We start from the raw sequence: 23,276 nt of genomic DNA on the forward strand, positions 1-23,276 counted from the left end.
TGTCAGGAACTTTATCCTGTGAACTGAGTGTTTATAGGACAGTCAAGAAGTGAAAGTATAATGTTAGCGTTGTAGTCAGTGCAGTGCTGTAACCAACCGCTCAGGACATTGGAGTTCAATCCTGGCGCCCTCTGGAAGGAGTCTGTATGTCCTTGCGCCCAGGTTTTCCCTGGGTGCTCCGGTTTCTGCCCACAGTGCAAAGACAAACCGGTTCGTGGTCTCATTGGTCATTGTCTGTTGTCCCATGATTAGGCCGGGATCAAATTGCTGGGTTGCTGGTGGCTCAGCTCAAAGGACCAGAAGGGTCTATTCCATGCTGTAAATCTAAATCAAAACAAATAACTTCGTAAGATATCATGCTCTTTTAATTATTATTATATTTCATTCATATAGACTTATGAACCAAGTATGGAAAAGAGTACAGTTGATGTTTCAGGCCAAGACCTTTCATCAGGACTGGAGAAAAGATGACCATTCAGGGCTAGGAGGTGGGGAGGGGAGGAAGAAACCCTCAAGCCACACTCAGGTTGGAGGAGCAACACCTTGAATTCCATCTGGGTAGCCTCCAACCCGATGGCATGGACATTGATTTCTTGAACTTCCGGTAATGCCCCCCCCACTCCCTTCACCATTCCAGTTTCCCATTTCCTTCTCTCATCTTATCTCCTTGCCTGCCCATCATCTCCCTCTGGTGCTCCTCCCCCTTTTCTTTCTTCCATGGCCTTCTGTCCTCTCCTATTACATTCCCTCTTCTCCACTGCTTCAACGGGGCATTGTTGAACCACTGACTGACGTTAGCAAATCAACAAACTGGAGCTTAGCTCGAGTTGGTCTATTAGCTTTGCCATTTAGTACCTTTACCTGAGGAATCATTCGGGGAGTTGCTTCTTCCATTATTAGAAGGGGACCCCAGTAGTGAGAAAAAAGTATATATGTTATAGTAGACAGAAGTGGGCAAAAATAAACTGGTTTGAGAAGGAGTTTAGTGCATTCATTGGCAAATAAGCACAATGTTCATGATCCTCATTCTGCAATGAATGAGGGAACAAGTCACCTGTTTATGATCATCTGTGCCTTCTGGTAGCTCATGTGAGGAAATATCTAATTATTATTATCTTCATGAGTGGCACGCTAATCATGAAGGAAGAAACATTGATTCATCAGGTAGGTACTAAAATATTACATGATATAGGAAAGGATTATCTTTGTCCTTAACCTTACGTCCACCAATCTTATTATCCACTAGAGTTTACTACATTTCCAACATCATATCAGTGCCTGAGACATCAATGCACTCCTCCATTTTCAGCATCCCAAAGAGATCATCCCCTCTCTGGTGGTTCATTCTTCCATTTCCATCAACACGCGCTAAAAATACTGTTTTAAAATCGCACCCTAACAAAACAATCAATAAGTTATTGCTACCACCCTGAATGCTTTTATAAGTTCCAGAGTTCTACAAAGATAACCAGGTGTCTATGATCTGCAGTGATTAAAGACATACACTGGCTTCTCACAGGCAACGCTAAACACCCACTATGTCTGTTTGATTATCTTTCCTGTGCACACACATTCAGGCATCTGTTCATAACTTCTGCACTGATTTGTGGTCTACATATTTTTATTGTGCAACAATCTGTTAACTTTATAAAGAAGTTGCAGTTTATGATTTGTTTTGATTATTATATTAGAAGCTGGCACCTAAGAAGAGCTGCTCAGCTGAGCTGCTGCTCCTGTGATTAAATCACTGACGATCTTATTTAGCTTGGCCAAAGCATCACCGCCCTGGAGGATGACACTGCCCAGCGATTCAACAAGACCAGCCACGTAAATACAACAGTGAGCCAGAAGCTGTGTATCCTCAGCGACCGATGCTGAACGTTTCTCCACTGTCTGCAATTTAGGAGCTTATACAGCGGCTGAGACGTTGGGTACGGACCAGGATAGAAACTGTAAACAGAGTTAGCTGGTCAGTGAGTGAATGGGACCAGTTAGGGATTGACAGCGGACTAAAAGGATGAAAGGCTTGTGAATTGTGTACCATCTACAAAATGTACTGAATTACCTATCTGATCCGTAACAGCATTTCTCAGAACTGGTGGCGCGTGGGAAACCACAACCTGTCCCCTCCCTGCAGGTCAGTGCTATCCTGACTTGGTAAAACATTGATTGCACTTCAGCATTGCCATGCCTAAGCAGAGTCATAGAATTATACAGAATAGAAACAGGTCCTTTGGCCAACCTAACACATACAGAAAACTGGAGAAACTCAGCAGGTATGGAAAGCAATAAAGAGTCACATTTCAGGCCGAGACTCTTCACCAGGACTTATCCTGTCAGTGCTGACTAAATTGTCCACCTGAGCAGTCTTATTTCCTGCATTTAACCCATAACCCTCTCAATCTTTCCTACCTGCCTCTATAGCTTCCCTTGGAAGCTTGTTCCGGTATGTTCACCACCCTATTGGTGAAAAAAATTGACCGTCGGGTCCCTTTTAAATCTTTTCCCTTTCACTTTAAAGCCACGCCCTGTAGTTTTAGACTCGCCTACCCTGGAAAAGAAAAAGACTGAGACCATTCACCTTACCTATGCCTTTCATTTATCCCTATAAGGCGTTCTTCAGCCTTCTATACTCTAGGAAATAAAAAGTCCCAGCTTATTCAGCAACATACACAAAATACTGGAGGAACTCAGCAAGTCAGGCAGCATCTAAGGGGAATAAATAGTCAATGTTTTGGGCTGTGACTTTTTGTCAGAACTGGCAAGGAAGGGGATGGAAGCCAAAATAAGGTGGGCAGGGGAAGGGGAATGCAAGCTGACAGATTATATCTCAGGTCCTCCAGTCCAGGTAATGTCCTTGTGAATCTTTTCTGCATCCTTTCCTAAATCCTAGAACTCTCTACAACAGTGGTCCCCAACCACCGGGCCGCAAAGCATGTGCTTACCAGGCCGCGAGGAAACGATATGATTTGGCGATATGAAACAATATGAGTCAGCTGCACCCTTCCTCATTCCCTGTCATGCCCACTGTTGAACCGAATGCACGCGAGGTCATCGGTCGCTTAAACGCAGTGATACCCTCACGCCAGGGATCACTGGTTGGTCTCGGGTAAGCGGCTGCCTCACGCAGCCGGCGAGAAGTGTCATTGCTACTGGCCTGGACCAGGGAAAGATGGGCCTCTGAACCTGTTTAGCACACCGAATGTTCGTGGGGAACACGGTGCTAAAATATTCGCAGACGACCTAATTCGGGCTCAGGGTTTCGTAAGTAGCAGAGCAGCTACCTCGCTGCGATCTACTGAAAGTCATCTCTCGAGCCAAACTTTTGTTGGCCGCTCTCTCTGGACTGCGACCGCTACAGCCCCGGTACGGGGACTTCCGGCCCTTACCTTGTCCTCTCATTGGTGTGTTGTAATGATTTGATATGTTCATACAAGGAAAATATGCGCTGTGTGTTTAATATTAAATTCACTAGATAAACCCTTTTAGAAAAGAAATTGAGTGTATTAGCCACTTATAAGTGACTTATAGTTGACTTATCACCTATATTCCGATCGTGATTAACACCACCAACCACACCACCACCACCACCCCCCCCCCCCCCCCCCCCCCCGTGGGCCGGTTCGCAATAATATTGTCAATATTAAACTGGTCCGTGGTGCAAAAAAGGTTGGTGACCCCTGCTCTGCAACACAGCCCTCTGGTCACCAGCAGGACCTCTCAGTGGTTTAGAGTGGCCACTCACCAGTCACTATGAAAGAGTGCAAAGAACATTTATAAGGATGTTGCTGGGACTTGAGGTTCTAAGTTACAGGGAAAGGCTGAATAGGTTTGGACTTAATTCTCTGGAGCACAGGAGAATGAGGAAAAATCTTATAGGTTATTATAAAATTATAAGGTGTATAGGTAGGCTGAAAGCATGTAGTCTTTTTCACCGAAGGTTGGGTGAGACTAGGGCTAAAGGTCATGGGTTTCTAGTGAAAGATGAACTATCCTGAGAGAGAACTTCAGGGAGTGGTGCGATTGTGGATGAACTGCTGGCAAACGTGGTAGACGTGGGTTCAGTTGTAACACAAGAGAAGTTTGGATAGGTACAGCGATGACAGGGATATGGAGGGCTATGGTCTTGGGTGCGGGTAGATGGGACTAGGCAGAAGACCAGGTTAGCATGGACTAAATTTGGCAAAGGACATGTTTCTGTGCTGTAGTACTCTAGGACTTTATGACTCTTTGACCTTGTCAAGAGCAGTTAAGAATCTGCAATAATCTACAGACCAAACTCCTGATGTCCAAATATTGAATAAAAAACATTAAATCAAAACTCAGCTCCATTTATAGGCATCTTAATCAAATTATTTAAGACTTGACCACAAGTGAACTTATGAAAACATACACTCAATTTTTATTGCATTTTCCTTTGTTTCCTGATTGTATGTAAACAGGATAGTTATATTGTGAACAGATTCTCCTTTCAATTATGCGCAGAACATTTGCAAATTGATTCTTTTTCTGTGTGAATAGAAAATGGTGTGCTTTGGTATAGTACGGAACTATGCATGTAAAATCAATTTTTGTTTTAGGTTTTGTGATTTTTCTTGGTAATGAGTTGTGGGAGGTATTTAATTTGCAGTCAGCTGCAGTCTCGCACGAACGCAGTTGATGACCAAATGCTGACAGTAAAAGGTATTGCGAGAAAGGTCAAGAATGTAATTAACACAACCGTCTTGGAGAAGTGGAATCATGTAATATTCAAAAATATCTAAAAAGATCAAAATCAGGCAGCATGAGATTAACCCTTGAATGCATGATTATCTACCGAAAAGAACAAACAAAGAGTCAGAGGTAATCTCTGAGAAAGATGTAAATCTAAACTATTGACAAGGATGTGCAAAAAACTCATGTGGGTACGCTATCTGATGTGGATGTGTGTCAGGAATAATCAACCACGCTGATAAAATAGCTGATCATCTTTGACAAACTTGGTATTGATTGGTGGAGTGAGATTGAGGTAACACAGTCAGATGTGACATGAACTGTCAGTGGGACATAGCATGAGATGAGGCACAAGCTGGCAGGCAGTAAAGGAATGAAGAGATAAAGAAAAAGCTGCTACAGTCTTGCCTGACTAGGATCAGGCATCCTTTGGTGCTCATTAGAAAATGCAGTAATTCAGAAGGAGGAGGATGGCTCCAGTGGTTTGGTGCTCAGCTGCAAACCACACCAATCTATGTTCTGATTCCAAGGGATGTCTGTCACTCAAACTTGTTTGCCTTGGAGGTTGAATCTTCATTTTCCTTAGGTGAGCTGCTAGAGAAGATGTATTACAAGACTGATTTTTGCCATGGGGAAGAGATAAAATATGCTGACGTACCCAGTTTGAATTGTCTACTGCAGGGATGATCTAGGCTCTTAGACAGGGCTTTGCCTGCCACAATGCATTCTGCTCTGAAGCAATAATATACTTACTTGTGAGATTGGTATAGCTGGCATGCTGCAGGCCTCCTAATTGTGGAGAGATCTTGCTATACAGTGGCTTTTAGCTGGTTATATGTAGGCGGCCTTCTCTGCAACCTTCACTACTGTGAGTACACAGTCTGTGTGCAGTCCTTTCTTCTATTGTCTAGCTTAATAGACTGGCCTCTCCTGCTTTCATACTTACAAATCCAGTTATAGCCAAGAATGTCTTATAATTGCTCGTGTCCCCACACTGTTACTTCAGAGCCCCGCAGGAGTAATACTTGATTTCTCATTGACTTGCGTGGTGAAAGCAACCACGGATGTCCAGTTCCACACACGCACTGAGGCCACGGCGTACCCCTCCATTTCTTACAGGCCCTCTGTTACTGCTGTACTATCAAACTGCTCTTCGGACATTCATTCCTCAGTGAGACACGGTTTGCTCAAGGTGAACTTTGTGACGACCAAAATCCTTCCAGCCATCAACACGGGTGCCCAAGCCAACTGCTCCATCTCCGTCCCAACCACGTGCTCAGATTTAACCTTTCAACCTTGGTGTTAAAACGCAGCACTGTGGTACCAGAAGGCTGACATAAAAATCAGGAAATGCTGAGAACACAGCCAGTTAGACAGCTTATTCGGAGGGTGAACATTTCGAATGCTGATGTTTTGTCAGATCTGGGATGAAATAGGAATAAACCGAATTGTAAGATTCGGAGAAAGCTGGGACAGAAGAACAAAGGGGACAGCCTGGGATTGAAAGACAGAGAGCAAATGACAAGTGATGGCGTGTCAGCGCAAAGTGAAAGAAGGTAGGAGGAAGACATCAATCTGCAGGAATTCTATTTGAATCGACCAGAGGAATGTGAAATGAATACTGAAGGTCTGGAGCTGTAATCTGAATATGTTGATTAATTAAAGGTTTTTAATTCTAGAATCTGGTGAAGTCCCAGCTCATTCCAGCTTATATTATGCTTTGTTGGAATGGTGTAAGGAACTACCATTAAGTAAGGAGACTGGACTGGAATCCAGAGCTAAAGGGACAGAAATCTTGAAGCTCGGGTGATGAAGGGTTTATTTTATGAGGAGTGATTACACAATTTGGGTGTACAGGCTGGTGTTTTGGGGAATGAGAGATAATCTTATTGGAAATGTATAAAATTCTGAGGAGGCTTGTCAGGGTTGATGCTGAGGCCATGTTTCCCCATGCAAGTCCTGGAACTGTCTACACCACAGCCCTCTGGGAGTTCCCTCACCAGAAGGACTCCAGTAACTTAGAGTGGCCACTCACCAAGCACAGTGAAAGAGTGCAAAAAATAAAATTACAAGGATGTTGTTTGTCTCTTGCATGGACTAACGTAGGGAAGAGTAACTTGCTTACTCTTAGAAGTGTTCAGTAGCTGCTTTAAGTCACCCTCTAACCAATAAGTGTTCAAGCCACCTTGACTACAGGGTAAAGTCTTTAAATGGATGTCTACAATGACTTGCCCCAACCTCTGGGCGTAATATTTACTGGTGTGCTGAAAGTATTATTAGTTTAAACAGTCTTTCTGTCAAGTTTTTTTTTAATTGTTAAATTGTAAAGGTCCTTTTTGATGTGCTGTATGTAATATTTTGTCAAATTTGATAGATACATTTACTAAGACAGTTTGTGGTGAAGGTTTATAGACTTGAAATAAGATTTCACTTTGCAAATGCTAACTGACTTGTTGAAAACTTACAACATTTAGTTTTTGGTTTAGCAGGAAAGAAGTTGCAAGCTTCAGTTTATGTTGTTTGGAATTCTTTCGTATTTAATTAAGTATCACCTCTTTAACTAGATACTTGTATATAATATATTTCAGTGAGTTTACTCAAGCCAAGTTGCAAAGAGCAACTTACTCTTTTATACCACCATCTAGTGGTGATATGATAATATGTCATGTTCTGAAAACAACCGTAAATTTCAAAGTTTAAGAACTTTTCTATTAATTATTCATTTTGTTAAAGGACTTTACTTAATGTAGTGCTTTCACCAGTCATTTATCAACACAAAATGATGATTCCCAAGATTATTGACTAGGAAGCACTTAATATGAAGAGCGTATAGCATTAAGCAAAGTAATTTGATTTGCCGTCTGCTTTTGAAGGCCCATTTTACAGAATTGGTTCTTGTCAATATAAACATGAAGTTTATAAATTTATAATGTGATTACAGCTATTAAGTTTATAGTAACCTATTCACTATACCTTTTGTTCCAAGAGTAGTTAATGTATGACAACTGAGTTAGGAAATTTCTGAAAATTGAGAGTATTTGGGGATTATTGCAAAATATACAAATTAGCTTCCTATTTCATAACTTGAGTCTGATAAATTTCAGAAAGTTGCTTCTGCCGTGTTTGTGATTTTCTGTGTTCTTGGACTACTCTGAGCTTCCCATTCTGCAGTAACTCTCTAGTCATTGCATGGAGACTCATTCAAACTTATTTAATGGATTGGAGTGATTTTATTGATCGTCCTTCACAGCTATTATAATGCATGTCTAATTCCTATCAGATCGAATTAATGGAATGGTTTCTTTATTTTAAAATATTGTTATTCTAAAACAAAAATTGGGAAATGGAAAAAACATATCAGCAAATAATAAGTCAGTATAATCTTGTGGTAATTACAGTTTTCTGGTGTAACAGTATCTTTGTCCACAGTGATAATAATAGGTTTATCTCGTGCTTGCTTTCATCCTTTCACAATTACCTGTCACATAATGCTCTTAAGTTATTATTACCTGCTCAGGTGGCAAAAAGTTTTGATTTATCCAATCCTATTGAATAAGAACCAGGCACTTGTTAACTCACCCTATTGATATGAAATAGTTTGACATTTGAAGCAGTGTCAAAATCTCAGTGAAGATTCCCCTGCCCTTGAAGACTGAAGAATTTCAAAGACTGCGACATCACTGTTTTAACCACTGCTCTTTATGGCAACTACTGTATATTTAAATGTTTTATTAAGGGGCAAACACCACAATGTATCCAATTCACGCCATCAAGTAGCATCAAGGATCAGTTTTATTCTCCTTGTACATTTACATGTACAGGTCGCGTACCCCTTACCCAAAATTCCAAAATCAGAGAAACTCTGAAATCCAAAATTGTTTTTGAGCCCTGACATGACATCACAAATGGAAAATTCCTCAAGATACTGGGAAAGTTCCCAGGCGATACGCAGGTCTTTGCACATCACAGACAGTTCTGAGAAGTGACTTCACGTGTAATGAATAGAAGTTGATGTAAAATGGAAAAACATGGCAAAAAGTGGGAAATGAAGATTTAGATCATGTGTTGAAAGAGTGGATTTGTCAGTGAAGAAGTGAACACATGCTGCTTAATGGTGTGCTGGTCATGAAACAAGCAAAGATCTATCATGACAAGCTGAAAATTGAAGGTGATAGTGAATATTCAGTAGGCTGGTTGCAGAAATTTAAGAAAAGGCACAGCATTAAACTTTTAAAGATTTATGTTGACAATGGTTGGTGGGGTGAAGGTATAGGAGGTATCAGGTGCTCCTTTCCTCCGCTAGCCTGCAGGTCAGCTTCGGGCAAGGTATAGCATCCCCCTACCCCTGATCAGGGTCATGTGAAGCCATGGGAGCAGGTTTTGGATGGTCATATGAACAGCTGGTGTATATGACAAGTCCTGGTTATGCGAGTACCGATGCCAGGCAGACAATCTTTGAAGAGTCTTGATAATGACTGGGGTCACCCATCTTGTAACGACGCTGCCCTGAAGAAGGCAGTGACAAGCCACTTCTGTAGAAGAATTTGCCAGGAGCAATCATGGTCATGGAAAGACCGTGATCACATATGTCATATGACACAGCACATGATGAACAAATGGACAATGTGGTGATAGAGTGTCTGCTAATCGCGAAGGAGTGGAGAAATTCATTGATGGGTTTGCTGAGATCATCACTGATGAAAATCTGACACTCTGAACAGCTGCATCGGTCGGTACATGTGTGATGAACAAGTGTAAGACAAAGACTGCTTGCCAGTAGCACATAAATTCAGAGTCAGAAATTATGGTGATCCCAAGCTATCTCATTATATATTGCAAACTCCAAAGAAAATCTGCCACACTTCTGGCCCCAAGCAATTCGGATAAGGGGTACTCAACCTGTATTAGGAATTTGCTGTGGTTGTGACAGTTGTGGGAAGGATTTTGATTTTATTCTATTCACAATGCATACGAGTTTTTATGGTTTATTCTCAGAGTTGCACATTTCTGTGGGATTCAAAAGCTCAGTATTTTGATTTCAAATGTTCGAAGATTGCAGAGTCTCTTTTTCCATCTGTTGCCTGACTAAAAAGCATTTGGGACTGTTGAAGGCTGCAGAGGACGTGAGGTATTCAGTAGGTTAACCATATAAAGCATTGATAAAGTGGGCCTTTTGCTTTCATCCCAAAACACTGTGCAGGTCAGCAACCTCTTTTTTTTCTCCTCGTGCGGACCATCCGACAGGGGAAGTGCTGTTGCCAGGAAAGGAATTCATCACTTCTGGTAAAGCACAGCGTTCTACAACCTTGTGTTTTGAGATTACAATAAAGTGGACTGAAACTTGTGTTTAAATCACAATTTTTTTTCTGTTCCTAAACTAAATACAAAATTCATGGAATATTTAATCCAGGCTCATGAATGGTTGATATAAAACTTATTAATTTTTTGAGGGATCAGAAATCCTTACTTTGAGAACAAGGAGTAAATTGTATAAATTGTTAAATTCACTGTCTCTTTCAAGGCGGAGTGTGGCAATATATCTCATTATAACGTAGATCCGTAGTCCTGATTCACCACTGTGGAATTTTTGCACAGTCCATCTTAACTATATCCACTCCAATCTTTTGTTTAATTATAACAGGCTGCCTAATTCTCTGACTGAGCAATGTATAAAGTTTAATTCTGATCTGATTACACAACCTAAGCAGGAAGTACTAAAAAAGTTAGAAATTGTCCTTTGGATTCATTAAGTTTTGTTACTATAATGACTTACTGGCTTGTGATTCCCATTTCTCACTCCAGTATCCATGGATCATCACTGCAGTTCGATTTGGAAAGCATGTCCAATTGATGAGTGTTCACAGAATTACATTAATAATTGCTTTCCTCACAATTATTAGCTATAAGGAAATTAACTTGCATTAGTAAATATTTCAGTGAATACAAAAGGCTTTTGTTTTGTTTTCTTTTACAGATGTTGTGTACGAAGCCTATCCCTGGGACTGTTACTTATTCTGTTTAAGTGTATTTGTGACAATGACCAATCAAATTCACAAATGGTCTCACTCGTACTTTGGTTTGCCTTGCTGGGTCAGCATCCTGCAGGACCTCCATATCATCCTGCCTAGAAAGCATCATCGGATCCATCACATTTCCCCTCATGAGACTTACTTCTGCATTACCACAGGTAAGAACAGGGTTGAAAATGTTACTTAATATACCAGGAATAGAGGTGAAAGACTGTACAGTCAACATTATTCTTGAACCATCACAATTAAATTGAAACAGCAAGTCTTGTTTACAATACATTTATTGTTTAGTAATTTGCTTATGAATATTTTAGCAGTGGAGCATTAATCTGTAAATTTAATCTCACCCAAAAGTCAAACAATTTTGCTAATGTAAATGCTTACTGTGTTAAGCAATGATATTGATATGAGACCTGCAGGACGGATTAGAAAATTCATTCATGGTATTTTATTCCTGCTACTGTAGTTGCAAAAGCGGAATCAGCCCTTATTCCACTCTAAAGAGACATCAAAAGCTGCCTATATTCTTTCGGGTTTTGTTTTCATGTCTGACGGTGAAATATTGGTGGCTGAATTTAGGTGCTCGTGAAACATTTATCATTTGCTATTGAAATTCTTGACCAACTCTTGCTAGCCTAAAGGCTTACAACTGGAGTAGTACTATTTACTTCTGAAAAGTGAGTGATTATGCTGCCTGGTTCCTACCTGCTATAGAATGTTTGGACAAGAATTGATTACTTTCCATCCGCCTGTATGAGCCCATCTTTCATTTTCCAAGCTGAGTGGAGCTGTTACTAAATGTTCTTTTGTTTCAGAGAAGACAAGGACTAACTACAACTCTTGGGTTATCTGGAGGACTTGTTTCAAGCAATAGTTATGTGAAGGAAAGGGGTTATCCCATTCTGCTACAAAGGGCAAGTTCTTCCAGGAGCATGGTGCAAGCGGACAAGAATGTGACAATGGTCATAGCTAAACATCTCAGATCAAGGGCATTTGGAACTTTAATTGTATGTTTTCTATTTGTGATTATAGTTCTTTAATGAAGACCAGGCCCATATTTCACATCCAGAAACATCCAACTCCAACTTCCAAATTGTTGAGGAAACCAAGCTCACTAACAGCCATCGGAAAAAATGATGAGTTGTTTTGTAGGACACCAACGATGAGTGTATTTATGAACAATCCACATGGGAGAGCATCTGTTTCAAGGGAGAATATGGCCTAACAGCCCTCATCTCTCTCAGGAATGATATGTTCTCAGTTCTCAGTAAGCAACACTCTCCACGTTGAATTATTAATAGCCTACTGTCAGTAGTAACAAATAGACTCGAATAAAACAGAACCAGTAGAAAACAAGAAAAATTGGCTGCACAGGGATCAATCAGAGGCTTGAGGTAGCCTTGTAAAACTGTTTCTTAGTTATAGTGTTTCAAAAAAAATCATTTGTTAGAACGGACATGCTTTCATGTCTTTTGTTCAGTTTCATTTGTGTTAGGGTTATCATGAAAGCCTGCTTCGAAATTGGATCGTAATATTCCACAATACACCAAAAGTGCAAGTGCCAGTAGGTTACTTATTATTCTAGTACCATAGCAGAAATGCTACCTTGATCAGTAAAGCTGCATCTTTCCTGTTTTAGCACATTCATTCTCAATTGTTAAATAATTGATTGCAGTTAAATGATAACATTTGGGTGTTCTCTCATTGAGAAATGCAACCGCGTTTTTCGAAGTTATTCATGCAGTGATGAGGTGAACATGTTGGGTACATGACAAGATGTATAGATAGATGTTTCAGATTGCATCCTTCAATAAACAAGATTTCTTTGCTGTCATACTTAACAATCAGGCACCAGAACATCAGTGTTCTCTGCTAGCAGCCCTGTTAGATGTATACCACAATGAAACTATTGTCATGAATACGGTTGTGGTGTCTGTTCTGTCGTCCTGTTATTCTTCATGCTTTGTAATATCCATTTCTCTGAAACTTGCTTTCCCACCCCATCAACCCTGATATTCTCAAGACCAGACAAACTACTCTCAGATTACAATATTTACTCTGCTTGACCACACTGGCTTTATTTCTGCCATATTTTAGTTTATTTTTCATGTAAATTTAATGTATAATTCATGTTCCAAATTGATAGAATTTGTCAGGCTGTATGAAAGAACTGTACTGTGCTGCATTTGTACACTGTAATATTCAGAGTTCAATATTGATTTAGGCTTCTTTGCCATTCTGGCGTACCTCAGATGTTTTTGGAGAATTGTATAAATCTACCCATTTTAAAGGCCCAAGATCTGTTATAGCCAGGTATTTGTTTGTCCTCTCCCCGGCTTGGAAACTAATATGGAACTTCTGAAGCCCAGTGAGCAAATTTAGAAGGCAAAGAGAAAGATTCCTAAAAACTGACAACCTGAACAACAAATTCTAATTCTAACGACAAAGAGATTAATTCATCTTTTAGAGATGATATTATTTAATTTTTTTTTGCTTTTCTGCTGAAAACTAAAATTGACATAATATGAGTTTGCGGCTGTGCCTGTACTTCACGTAAAACTAACATCTGGAAGAACTCTATAGCTCAGATAACATCTGTGGACACTGCATTGTTTGGAAAAGTGATGTGGTGTATTTAGATTCTTTTAAAATGGGAACTAAATTCTGATGATGTACAATTTATTACCTGGGAGAATCTGATCTAATGATCCCACTGAGGAATATCATATCTTTACAGATTTTGGTACTTTTCTAATATTTGGAAATCTGCTTTGATATGTCAATTGAAGCCAAATAGTCTAAAAAAAAGTAGTGTGTTTTTCGTATGATTTGTGAGTTTGAGATCTTTGGAAGTTTATGTACAATTGATATATGCACTGATGTACAAACATAAGGGGTAAGTCATTTGACCTCTCAGGCTTGCCCCAGCATTCTGTATGATCTTGGCTGATCTATTCTAAACCTCATCTCCTGTTCTATGTTTCTTGTAGCCACAATTCCCTTGTGTGCTGATATCATGACCTGCTGAGATCTGATTGATAGGTGGTTGTTAGCTTGTAATTCTTTCGAGCTCTTTCAGTGCAGGAAGATGTCTCACTTCATTTAAATTAGGAGGATTCAACATAATCACGTCCGAGTAATTTCTGACCCAAGCTCAACCCTGACATCCAGCTCTGTGGTGCCCAGACTTACAGAAGATTTGTGACCCCTCTATACCAGGCCCAGGGGGATCGCACTCAATCCTATTCACAAAGACATCTCTTGCAGACTGAGTGAATCCAGAGAGATGGCAGTGTGATGTAAAAGTACAAGGGTCCATTTAACCCCCTCCCCGCACTTGAACCTGCAATCTGAGCTTGGAGCAGTGGTGACTGAAGTGGAGAGGACCAGCAGTTAAGGAAGTGAGAGGTCCCTTAATGATCCAGTCCAATGATTTTTCTTTCAGAATTAGGAAAAGTTAGAAGTAAAGATTTTGAAGATGTAAGAATGAGCAAAAAGGGGGAAAGGAACGTTGTGATTGGAAGGCAAGGAAACTGCAAGGAGGTGGAGCATGTAGACGAGACAGGTAAAGAAATAAAGGACTGGTGGTGACGAAGTGTGGATGGAAACAGGCGAATCATCGTCGAGTCATAGAGCTCTACTGCACAGTAACAGGCCCTTTGACCAATCCAGACATGCCAAAGTATTACCGTAGATTCCGGACTACAGAGCGCACCTGATTAAAAGCCGCTGGCTCTAATTTTAGAAAGAAAATCAATTTTGTACTTGTACAGGCCGCACCGGATTTTCGGCCGCAGGTGTCCCACGTTGTAATATGAGATATTTACACAGAAAGATATTACACGTGAGGATTTTTTAACTTTTAATTAAATCCATATGGTAACATAAACAAATACATATTGCAAATGCTTTTTTTTCGAACCGTGCCTGTAACGCGGCTACTTTTAAATATACGTTGCGTATACTTTTTTACTGAACAACATTCCAATATCTCCTAACGACTGGTAAAAAATATATATACTGCAGCCTACCAGGAAAAGTTATTGATCGCCTTTAACTTAAAAGCAGCGTTTTGGCTCCGCCACTCGCCCCCGCCTTCCTGTTTATCGCAAACCGGCATTTTTCCTACAAGACGCGGCGAAACCGGGTGTGACGTCATAGCATCCCGCGATGTAGTACAGAAAACAAATATAGTTAAAACACTTCTAACTTTAACTAGAAAATGAATTACTAAGCGAAAATATTATAAACTAAATAACTGCCATAAAGGCAGCACAATGCTTTTCTTCGAGTGTTTTCCATGTTGATGAGGGTGAGTACAAATGGCTGATTTACAATAATTTAATTGTGAAAGTGCGCTTGATTTATCGTACAATTTCATTGGACCTCTGTGAACTACTCATCAATTTTATTGGTCTACTGTTACGAGGCAAAATGTTTTTGGCGGCATGAAAAAAACCATGCATTAGCCGCACCGTAGTAAAGGCCACAGTGTTCAAAGCTGTTCAAAATGTGGGAAAAAAGTAGCGGCTTATAATCCGACATCTACGGTACTTTGCCTGATCTGCACCTGGATCACAGCCCTCCATAACCCTCCCCTCCACGTACTTATCCAAATTTCTCTTAAGTCCTGAAACTGAACCCACATCCATCACTTCTGCCGGCAGCACTCACCAACTTCTGAGTGAAGAAGATAACCCTCAGATTCTCCTTAAATGTTTCACCTTTTACCCTTAACCTATGACCTCTAGTTCTAGTCTTACGCAACTTCATTGGGAAAGCCTGCTTGCATTTACCCTATTTATATCGTTCGTGATCAAATACATCAAATCTCATCTGAAATTACAAATGAGAAAATCTGAAATAAATACAGAAAATGCTGGCGGTGTTCATTGTCTGAAATTGTAGTAGTCAGTGTAGAAAGGCTGCAATCTTTCATTTTAAGCTTCAACAGAAGAATGTAGTAGGTTGGGGACTGAGAAGAGATTTTAAAGTGACAGAAAACTTGAAGGTTAGGATCTAGCTTGTGGATCCCTACTTTGCATTTGGTCTCCCAGGGTAGAAAAGACCTCATCGTGAGCAGGAAGTACAGGAAGAGAGTTTAGGACCCTGAATGGCAGGAAACGTGATATTCAAAGGGCAGCTGCAGGTCCCCCGTGCTGTCTTAAGTGTTGTCACAGACATCCTATGATGTGACGGCAGAGCTGTGGGCTGTGCCTGTACTGGTGCAGGTTTGGAATGACTCCTTACTTTGATATACCACCATATCTGCTGTCCTGATTCAGTCAGAGAACAGTTGATGCTCATTGTTCCTCAGCATGGTTCAGTATACTGACATTTGTCCCTTATATTTGCCCTTTACAAATGCATTACCTGACTCTTCTGAATTTAATTCCATTTTCCTGCCCAGCTGCTCCATCCATTAATCCTTTAATAGTCTACAACTTTCTTCCTCATTAGCAAGGTGGATCATTTCTGTAACATCAGCATACCTTCTTAATTACAGCTGCTACATATTAGTGTAAAGCATTAGGACACACCACAGAAAGCAAAGGACCTACTACATTCCAGTCTTTGAAAAATCTCATTTTATACACACACACTCACCAACTTCTCACTTTATAACCATATAACAATCACAACACGGAAACAGGCCATTCCGGCCCTCCTAGTCCGTGCCGAACTCTTAATCTCACCTAGTCCCACCTACCCGCACTCAGCCCATAACCCTCCACTCCTTTCCTGTCCATATACCTATCCAATTTTACCTTAAATGACACAACTGAACTGGCCTCTACTACCTCTACAGGAAGCTCATTCCACACAGCTATCACTCTCTGAGTAAAGAAATACCCCCTCGTGTTTCCCTTAAACTTTTGCCCCCTAACTCTCAAATCACTTTCACTTGGATCTTTCATTTGTCTTGTCAGTTTGCCTTGAGCAACTTTGCCAAACTCTTTGTTACACTAAAAGTTTTATCCTCAAAGACTCATTTTACTACCTTATTCAGAAGTCAAGAACATATTTGTATTTTTAGTCCTTTAGTGCCATACTACAAGCCCAGATAGTTCCTTGTTGCAGTTTGGGAAATATTTTATCAGGCTTGGAGATTTTAAAATGCTAAAACACTTCCTGGTTATTATACTCAATAACATTTTTTTTTCTTAACTCCTTTGTGAAGACCATTAGATGATGTACATTTAGCCTGTCTTCTTGTTAAGCTCCAGTAAAACATTATTTATTTATTTTTATTTAGCGATACAGTGCAGAACAGGCCCTTCCAGCCTTTAGAGTCATTTCACCAGCAACCCACTGACTGAATCCTAGTGTAATCACAGGACAATTTACAATGACCAATTAACCTACTCACCAGTACATCTTTGGACTGTGGGAGGAAACCAGAGCACCTGGAGGAACATTATAGAGGATGCTGGGATTGAACTCTGAACTCCGACGGCCCGAGATGTAATAGTGCCGCACTAACCGCTATGCTACATTGGCGCCCCAATTATCTTTTTGTCCCTAGTAATAACTTTTTATTTCTTTGTTGTTATGCTTTATGTTTATAAAATATCATTGATTTTTCCTTAATTTTATTTACTAATGCTTTTTTAATGCACTTCCTTTGCCTCCATAATTCCTTTTGTAGTTTTGTTCCTGCTGTTTCTATACTCCTCTTGGCTTTCTGTAGGTGTCGCATAAAGCTCAAGCTCTCATGCTTCTTAGTGTTCGGTATTCGGGGTGGGCATCGGGGATGTGGTAAAAATTTTAACAATGTACACTGCATTCCTATGAAATTCAGCCATTTGAATTGAACTAGTGCATGTTGAGTCTTATTTCTTTCACAGTTGCAGTAGGATTTCAAAGCCATATGCTGACAAGGTTAGTCGGTCTGTCCAGTCCTTTTGAGGTCGTTCATCAGATTCAAATCAGCTTCAATCTGGGATTAAATCAGCTGTTTTCAAGATTTGGATAGATTGTAACAGACTGAGCATTTTTAGGAGCAAAATAAGCAAATTAACAAGGTTGCAGTAAATCAATTTGTTTATCGTACCTTGTCTAACTCTTGGCATTAAAGACCCGAACCTCATCGATATGTTGCAGTGGCTCCGAATAGAATTTTACCAGTTTAAGTGAAGCAGGTTAGGGAACTCTAGGCATGCGCTATCAAACGTGGAAGTACTGAACTCACAAAGAAATTAGAAAACGTGACAATGTTTGTTTTCTCCATGTGGAGTCCACAGAGCAACTTCTATCTTCCAGAGATTCACTATCACAAGCTAGGATCAGCGCTTGGCTTCTGCTCCGGGTTGAATTGTCTCGGTATTGGGATTGGTTTGTCATTGTCACGGGCAGGTGTCAAAAGCGGGTCATCCACCCCGTTCAGACAGATGAGACCATCACGCAATGCAGTGAGGTAGAACAAGGTAAAGCTAACAACGCAGAATAGATTACAAAGGCTACTGAACAGTGAAGTGCAGGAGAACAATAAGTGCAAGATTATAATGAGGCAGTTTGTGAACTCGAGAGTCCATTTGATCATACAAAGGGTCCACTCAAGACTCTGAAGACAAAGCAGCCCTTCGGCCTGGCGGTATTTTCTACCCACAGGAGAGGGGAAAAGACAGAATTTTTGAGGTGGGTGGGGCCTTTGTTTTATTGGGGATTAGGAATTATTTGAGATTAATTTAATATTTTTAAATTAATTTAACTATCTTTAAAATATAGCCTGAATAATTTTGAATATTTGATAATTTTAGTGCCATGTAAAAGGCTGCCTAGATCTTTAAGCAGGGCAGGCTGGGGCCGAGGCAGTGTTGGGTGGAATATGGTATTTTGCCGGCCAGCTGAATAGACTGACTCCCTGCGTAAGGATCTGACGAGAGTGAATTTGTGTTGATGCCTCACTTGGCCAGTCATGTGATCACTCTGTTGTCATTGTTTAATGAAATCCATACTCCACCAGTTGTACTGCTCTCAAGAGGATACATTTGATCACAGAAAAGGAAAAAACAGTACCATGGTGAAAGTTCTGAATGAATGTAGAGGGCAGCACAGTGGTGTATTGAGAGAGACACTGCCTCTCAGATCCAATAATCCAAGTTCAATCCTGACTCCTGGCGCTGTCTGTTTGGAGTTTGCATGCTCTCTCTGCATGCATTTCCATCAAATATTCTAGTTTCCTCCCACGATTTACTAAATGGAGAGATAATACAAGGGAGAGGTGCAAAGGGACTTGGGAGCCCTTGTGCAGGATTTCCTGAAGGTTAATTTGCCAGTTGAGTCTGTGGTGAGGAAGGCAAATATGATGTTAGCATTCATTTCAAGAGGACTAGAATATAAAAGCAAAGATGTTATGTTGAGACTTTATAAAGCACTGGTGAGGGCTCACTTGGAGTATTGAGAGCAGCTTTGGGCCCCTTATCTTGGAAAGGATGTGCTGAACCTAGAGAGGATTTAATAGAGATTCACAAAAACGTTTCCAGGATTAAATGGCTTGGTACATGAAGAGTGTTTGATGGCTCTGAGCCTGCATTCACTATAATTAAAAAGGATAAGCGGTGACGTAATTGAAACTTATCGAATGGTGAATGGCTTTGATAGAGTGGATGTGGAAGGGATGTTTTCAAAGGTGGGAGAGTCTAAAAGCAGACGGCATAGCCTCAAAATAGAGGGACGTCCTTTTAGAACAGAGATGAGGAAATTGTTTTTCCATAGAGTGGTGAATCTGTGGAACTCTTTGCCACAGGCAGCTGTGGCGGCCAAATCTTTATGTGTATTTAAAACAGAGGTTGATTGGTCAGGGCATGAAGGGATACAAGGAGAGGGCAGCAGACTGAGGCTGTGAGGAAAATTGGATCAGCCATGATGAAATGGCGGAGCAGACTCAATGGGCCAAATGACCTAATTCTGCTCCTATATTTTATGGTGTTATGCCAAAGATGGGAAGGTTGGTAGGTTAATTGGGCTCTGTAAATTTCCAATTGCCCCTAGTGTTGGGTGAGTGGCAGAATCTGTGGATGGGGGCAGAATTGATAGGAGCATGAGAGAATAAGATGCAAGGTTATTGTAAATGTATGCTTGATGTCTGACATGGACTGAAGGAGCTGTTTCCAGGCTGTAAGACTCAAAACTCATAATTATTTGTTAATTAAATTTAAACCATTCTATAGTCCTGTTAGAGTGATGCTTCTTTACAACTTTAAATACCTCTTTGAAGGTTGATACAGACCTTTGCAAACATATTCTTGTTGTTTGGGAGAGCTAAAACATTAAGAATTTTTCTGCTTATTGAGAATGGAGGGAATGTTTGATTGTACATATTAATTGAGTGGCTGTTGACTGGATCAATTTGCATTTGGATTTTAAATATGCTTTACCCAAACAAAAGTTCATTTTCAGGAGGTAGACTTTTCAGTAAAGTAGCTTTTCTGGGTCTTCTCGGTTTCCTAAAGTCTTTACAAGGTGGCTTTAGTCTGGACGGTAGTTGTAGTCATCACGCTTTCCTTGTCATACTCACTTGTGCTCAGAGGAAGCTGAAGATCAAGTCAGGACAGTGAGTTGTTGATCTGCCAAGTAATCCAAGGCTGGTAGACTTTGGTCAGTGGCAGGACTTTGAAATGCATAGACTCACAAGGCACATTTTTTGTCAGTTGAGCAAAGATCTGCACTGCTGGCAGAATGCACAAGCCACAGTCTTGTACTTTCCTAACTGTCTTTTCCTGACAGCGTTTGAGCGAAATTTGCTCCTGTAGATCAAAACCAGCCATCCCTGATTGTTGTCTGGTTCAACCGCAGGAGGGATCAAGACTGCACTCACTGTAAGCGAGTGGCACAAAAGGGCTGCTACAGTTCTCAAGGGTTCTGTTTTGTCTCTTCCCCTGTCAACACACAATGTTACCTCCAAGGCTGTGAGACAAATAGAGTAGGCAGGTGGCTGTCAGTGTAACCCAATCACTTCAGATCTTATGCGGGCAGGTTGTTGGACACTTCCAATCACTGGCTGAGTTTAATGGTTTAGCTGGAAATCATAATAATAATCCCCATGCCAACAGATGGAAGGAGATCAAATTCATTACTATTTAGATATGATGTGGATGAGAAACTTGTGCTCAGCCCAAGAACTGTCCCTCTGTTCATTTACCTGTTGGTAATCTATGGCATGAGATTCTCCCCCAGTAAATTTATTGCCGATCCACAATGGTAGATAAACTTTCCTCTGGATTTGTTCAAGACAATTTCTGCAAATCGGATTGAACTGTCAGTGGATACAATAAATCTTAAGCTCTTGCCTCAGGAGTAACTGCTGCATCTTACAGCAGTAAAAAGGCCCTTTGCTCCGACAAATAACACATTGGCTGTAGTGCCCTACATAAGCCTTTTCCCACTCTTTATTGTCTATTTTAATTTGCTTCCAGTGTGCTCACCTAGGCTGCCATTCTCTTTGTGGGGGAAAGTTTCATAGTTCCATCACTCCCTTGGCAAAAAAAAACCTTTATCTTGGATTTACTAGTGGCTATTTTATATTTAAAGTCTCTCTTTTATCTTTAAAGCTTCTTTTTCTAGTCTCACCCAGAAGTGTAAATATCATCTCAGTACCTGCCAGATCAAACCACTCGTCATTTTGAAGATCTTTTCAGGTCTTGTTTAATCTTTGTAGGTAGTTCAAAGAATCCTAGCCTGTCGATTTTTTCTGAAAGGTATAATCACTAATTCTTGATGTTCTTGTAAGCCTTTTGTACTCTTTCCAGTATCTTTATATTAATCTTGTAGTTGCAGACCAGAGTTGTTCTCTGTGATATCGGTGTGGTCCAACCATAGTTCAATATGCTTAATATAACTTCTTTCTTTTTCACACACAAATGCTGGAGGAACTCAGTAAGTCAGGCAACATCTATGGAGGGGAATAAACAGTTGACGTTTCAGGACAAGACACTCCATCAGGACCTTTCATGAATACGCCAGCATTTTGTGTGTGTTGCTCAAGATTTCCCACGTCTGCTGCATTCCCTGTTTATTTTTTCTATTTCAGTTCCGCTTCTCCAGGAGAACTTAATAAACTTGAAGTTATGATGCATTATTTTGCTTTACTGATCTAATAGATCATTGCATTTTGGCTTGGTGTGCACTCAAATCATGTAACATTTCTGCCTGCTTGCTTGGATCTTGTGAGCAATCATAGAATGATTATTTTACCTTGATTTCTTTAATAACCTTTTAATGGCTGGAGGCAGACCATTGTCTTAGCGGCTGCTCTTTTTTCCCCCCTCAGTCTTTCACTGAAGATTTGTTGTCTTGCAAGTGAATAGCAGTATTTAACCTTTAAAGCTATTGCAGTTCTTTTTAACAGGCTCTCAGTCAGTGCTTTTGATGCTTTGAAAACTCTCCTCACATATGTTAATGAGGCAAGTTGCAAATAGGATCAAGATTTGAAAAACTAAATTAGAAAATTTCCCATTAATAGTATGATGATTGATAAAGGAATTTATATTCTGGAAATGAACTACCTTTGACAATGATGCTGAAATTTTGTTGCACGGGAGATTAAAATGTTTGAGATTTGTTTTGTGGCGTGCACTCTAATTGACGTGAATCTTCTTTGTTGTACTCAGGATGGCTGAACTACCCTCTCGAAAAGATTGGATTTTGGCGGAACTTTGAGTATCTCATAACACATATCACTGGGCACAAACCAAGGACTGATGATATGAAGTGGGCTCACAAGGTGGAATAAAAGACTATAAACAGACTAATGATGTGGAAAACTGAGGAGACACGGCCATGCTTAAGAAATGAAGACACATATAATTAATTCTCCTACCCTCGTCCAGCACTTAGAAACTTACATTGTTACATGATGTGATATATGCTTGAACAACTTTTTATTTGCCATTCTAGCAAGCTGCTTATGTAGGTCCAAACATAATTTTAACAATAATCCTTTGTTCGCCATTCTACTATTATGCAGAAGATGTTGATTATTCATACGTTATTTTGTACCTAGTATATGTTTAGAAGTAGCACCAGCAACGCGGACAGCAAATAGAAAGAGTGCGAATTTTAAAATAGTCTCAAAAATGACTGTACCCTTATCAGCCTTAAGCACTTTAAAATTGATTATAATTCTCGTAAATGGAATGATTCTGTACAGGATTTAATATAAAATATTATTTGAGTTTTATACTGGAGTTGTGTAAAATGTAAGTTTGTTTTTGTGCTCTAGTGCTCTGCGTTGAGATAACACATCATAATATAGAACCAAGTCAGAGAAACTTCACACGCCTGAAGCAGCCTCACTGTTGCATCTTCCTATCAGTTTTTGACAGATCATTTGAAAACTTTGCCATTTAGTCGTGCGACCAGTCAGGCAATACGTTAATAAGTCTGACTGGCAATGATTATTTTCCATGGGGATGGATCATATGTCACACATACTTTCTAAGAATAAGTTATTTGATCCCAAGGGAAAGGGCATACGCATCCTATATAGTTGTCCATATTCATTGCAAGCCCTGCACTATACCATGATCAATC

General features: G+C 40.2%; 1 protein-coding gene across 2 annotated transcripts in view; it reads left to right on the forward strand.

The window, feature by feature from the left end:
* Nucleotides 1-22,923, forward strand: part of LOC140740668 (plasmanylethanolamine desaturase 1) — a 153,877-nt gene extending 130,954 nt beyond the window's left edge. Inside the window, exons 5-7 of one of the 2 annotated variants that reach the window (XM_073070060.1) lie at nucleotides 10,688-10,900; nucleotides 14,188-14,307; nucleotides 22,355-22,923. In XM_073070060.1, the coding sequence (XP_072926161.1) occupies nucleotides 10,688-10,900; nucleotides 14,188-14,307; nucleotides 22,355-22,476 (455 nt within the window). In that variant the 3' untranslated portion in view covers nucleotides 22,477-22,923. The remainder of the gene's footprint in view (nucleotides 1-10,687; nucleotides 10,901-14,187; nucleotides 14,308-22,354) is intronic. The other variant, XM_073070061.1, reaches the window with a different exon arrangement.
* Nucleotides 22,924-23,276: the final 353 nt, after the last annotated feature.

The sequence above is a fragment of the Hemitrygon akajei genome, chromosome 17, assembly GCF_048418815.1.
Source record: "Hemitrygon akajei chromosome 17, sHemAka1.3, whole genome shotgun sequence".
Classification (NCBI taxonomy): domain Eukaryota; kingdom Metazoa; phylum Chordata; class Chondrichthyes; order Myliobatiformes; family Dasyatidae; genus Hemitrygon; species Hemitrygon akajei.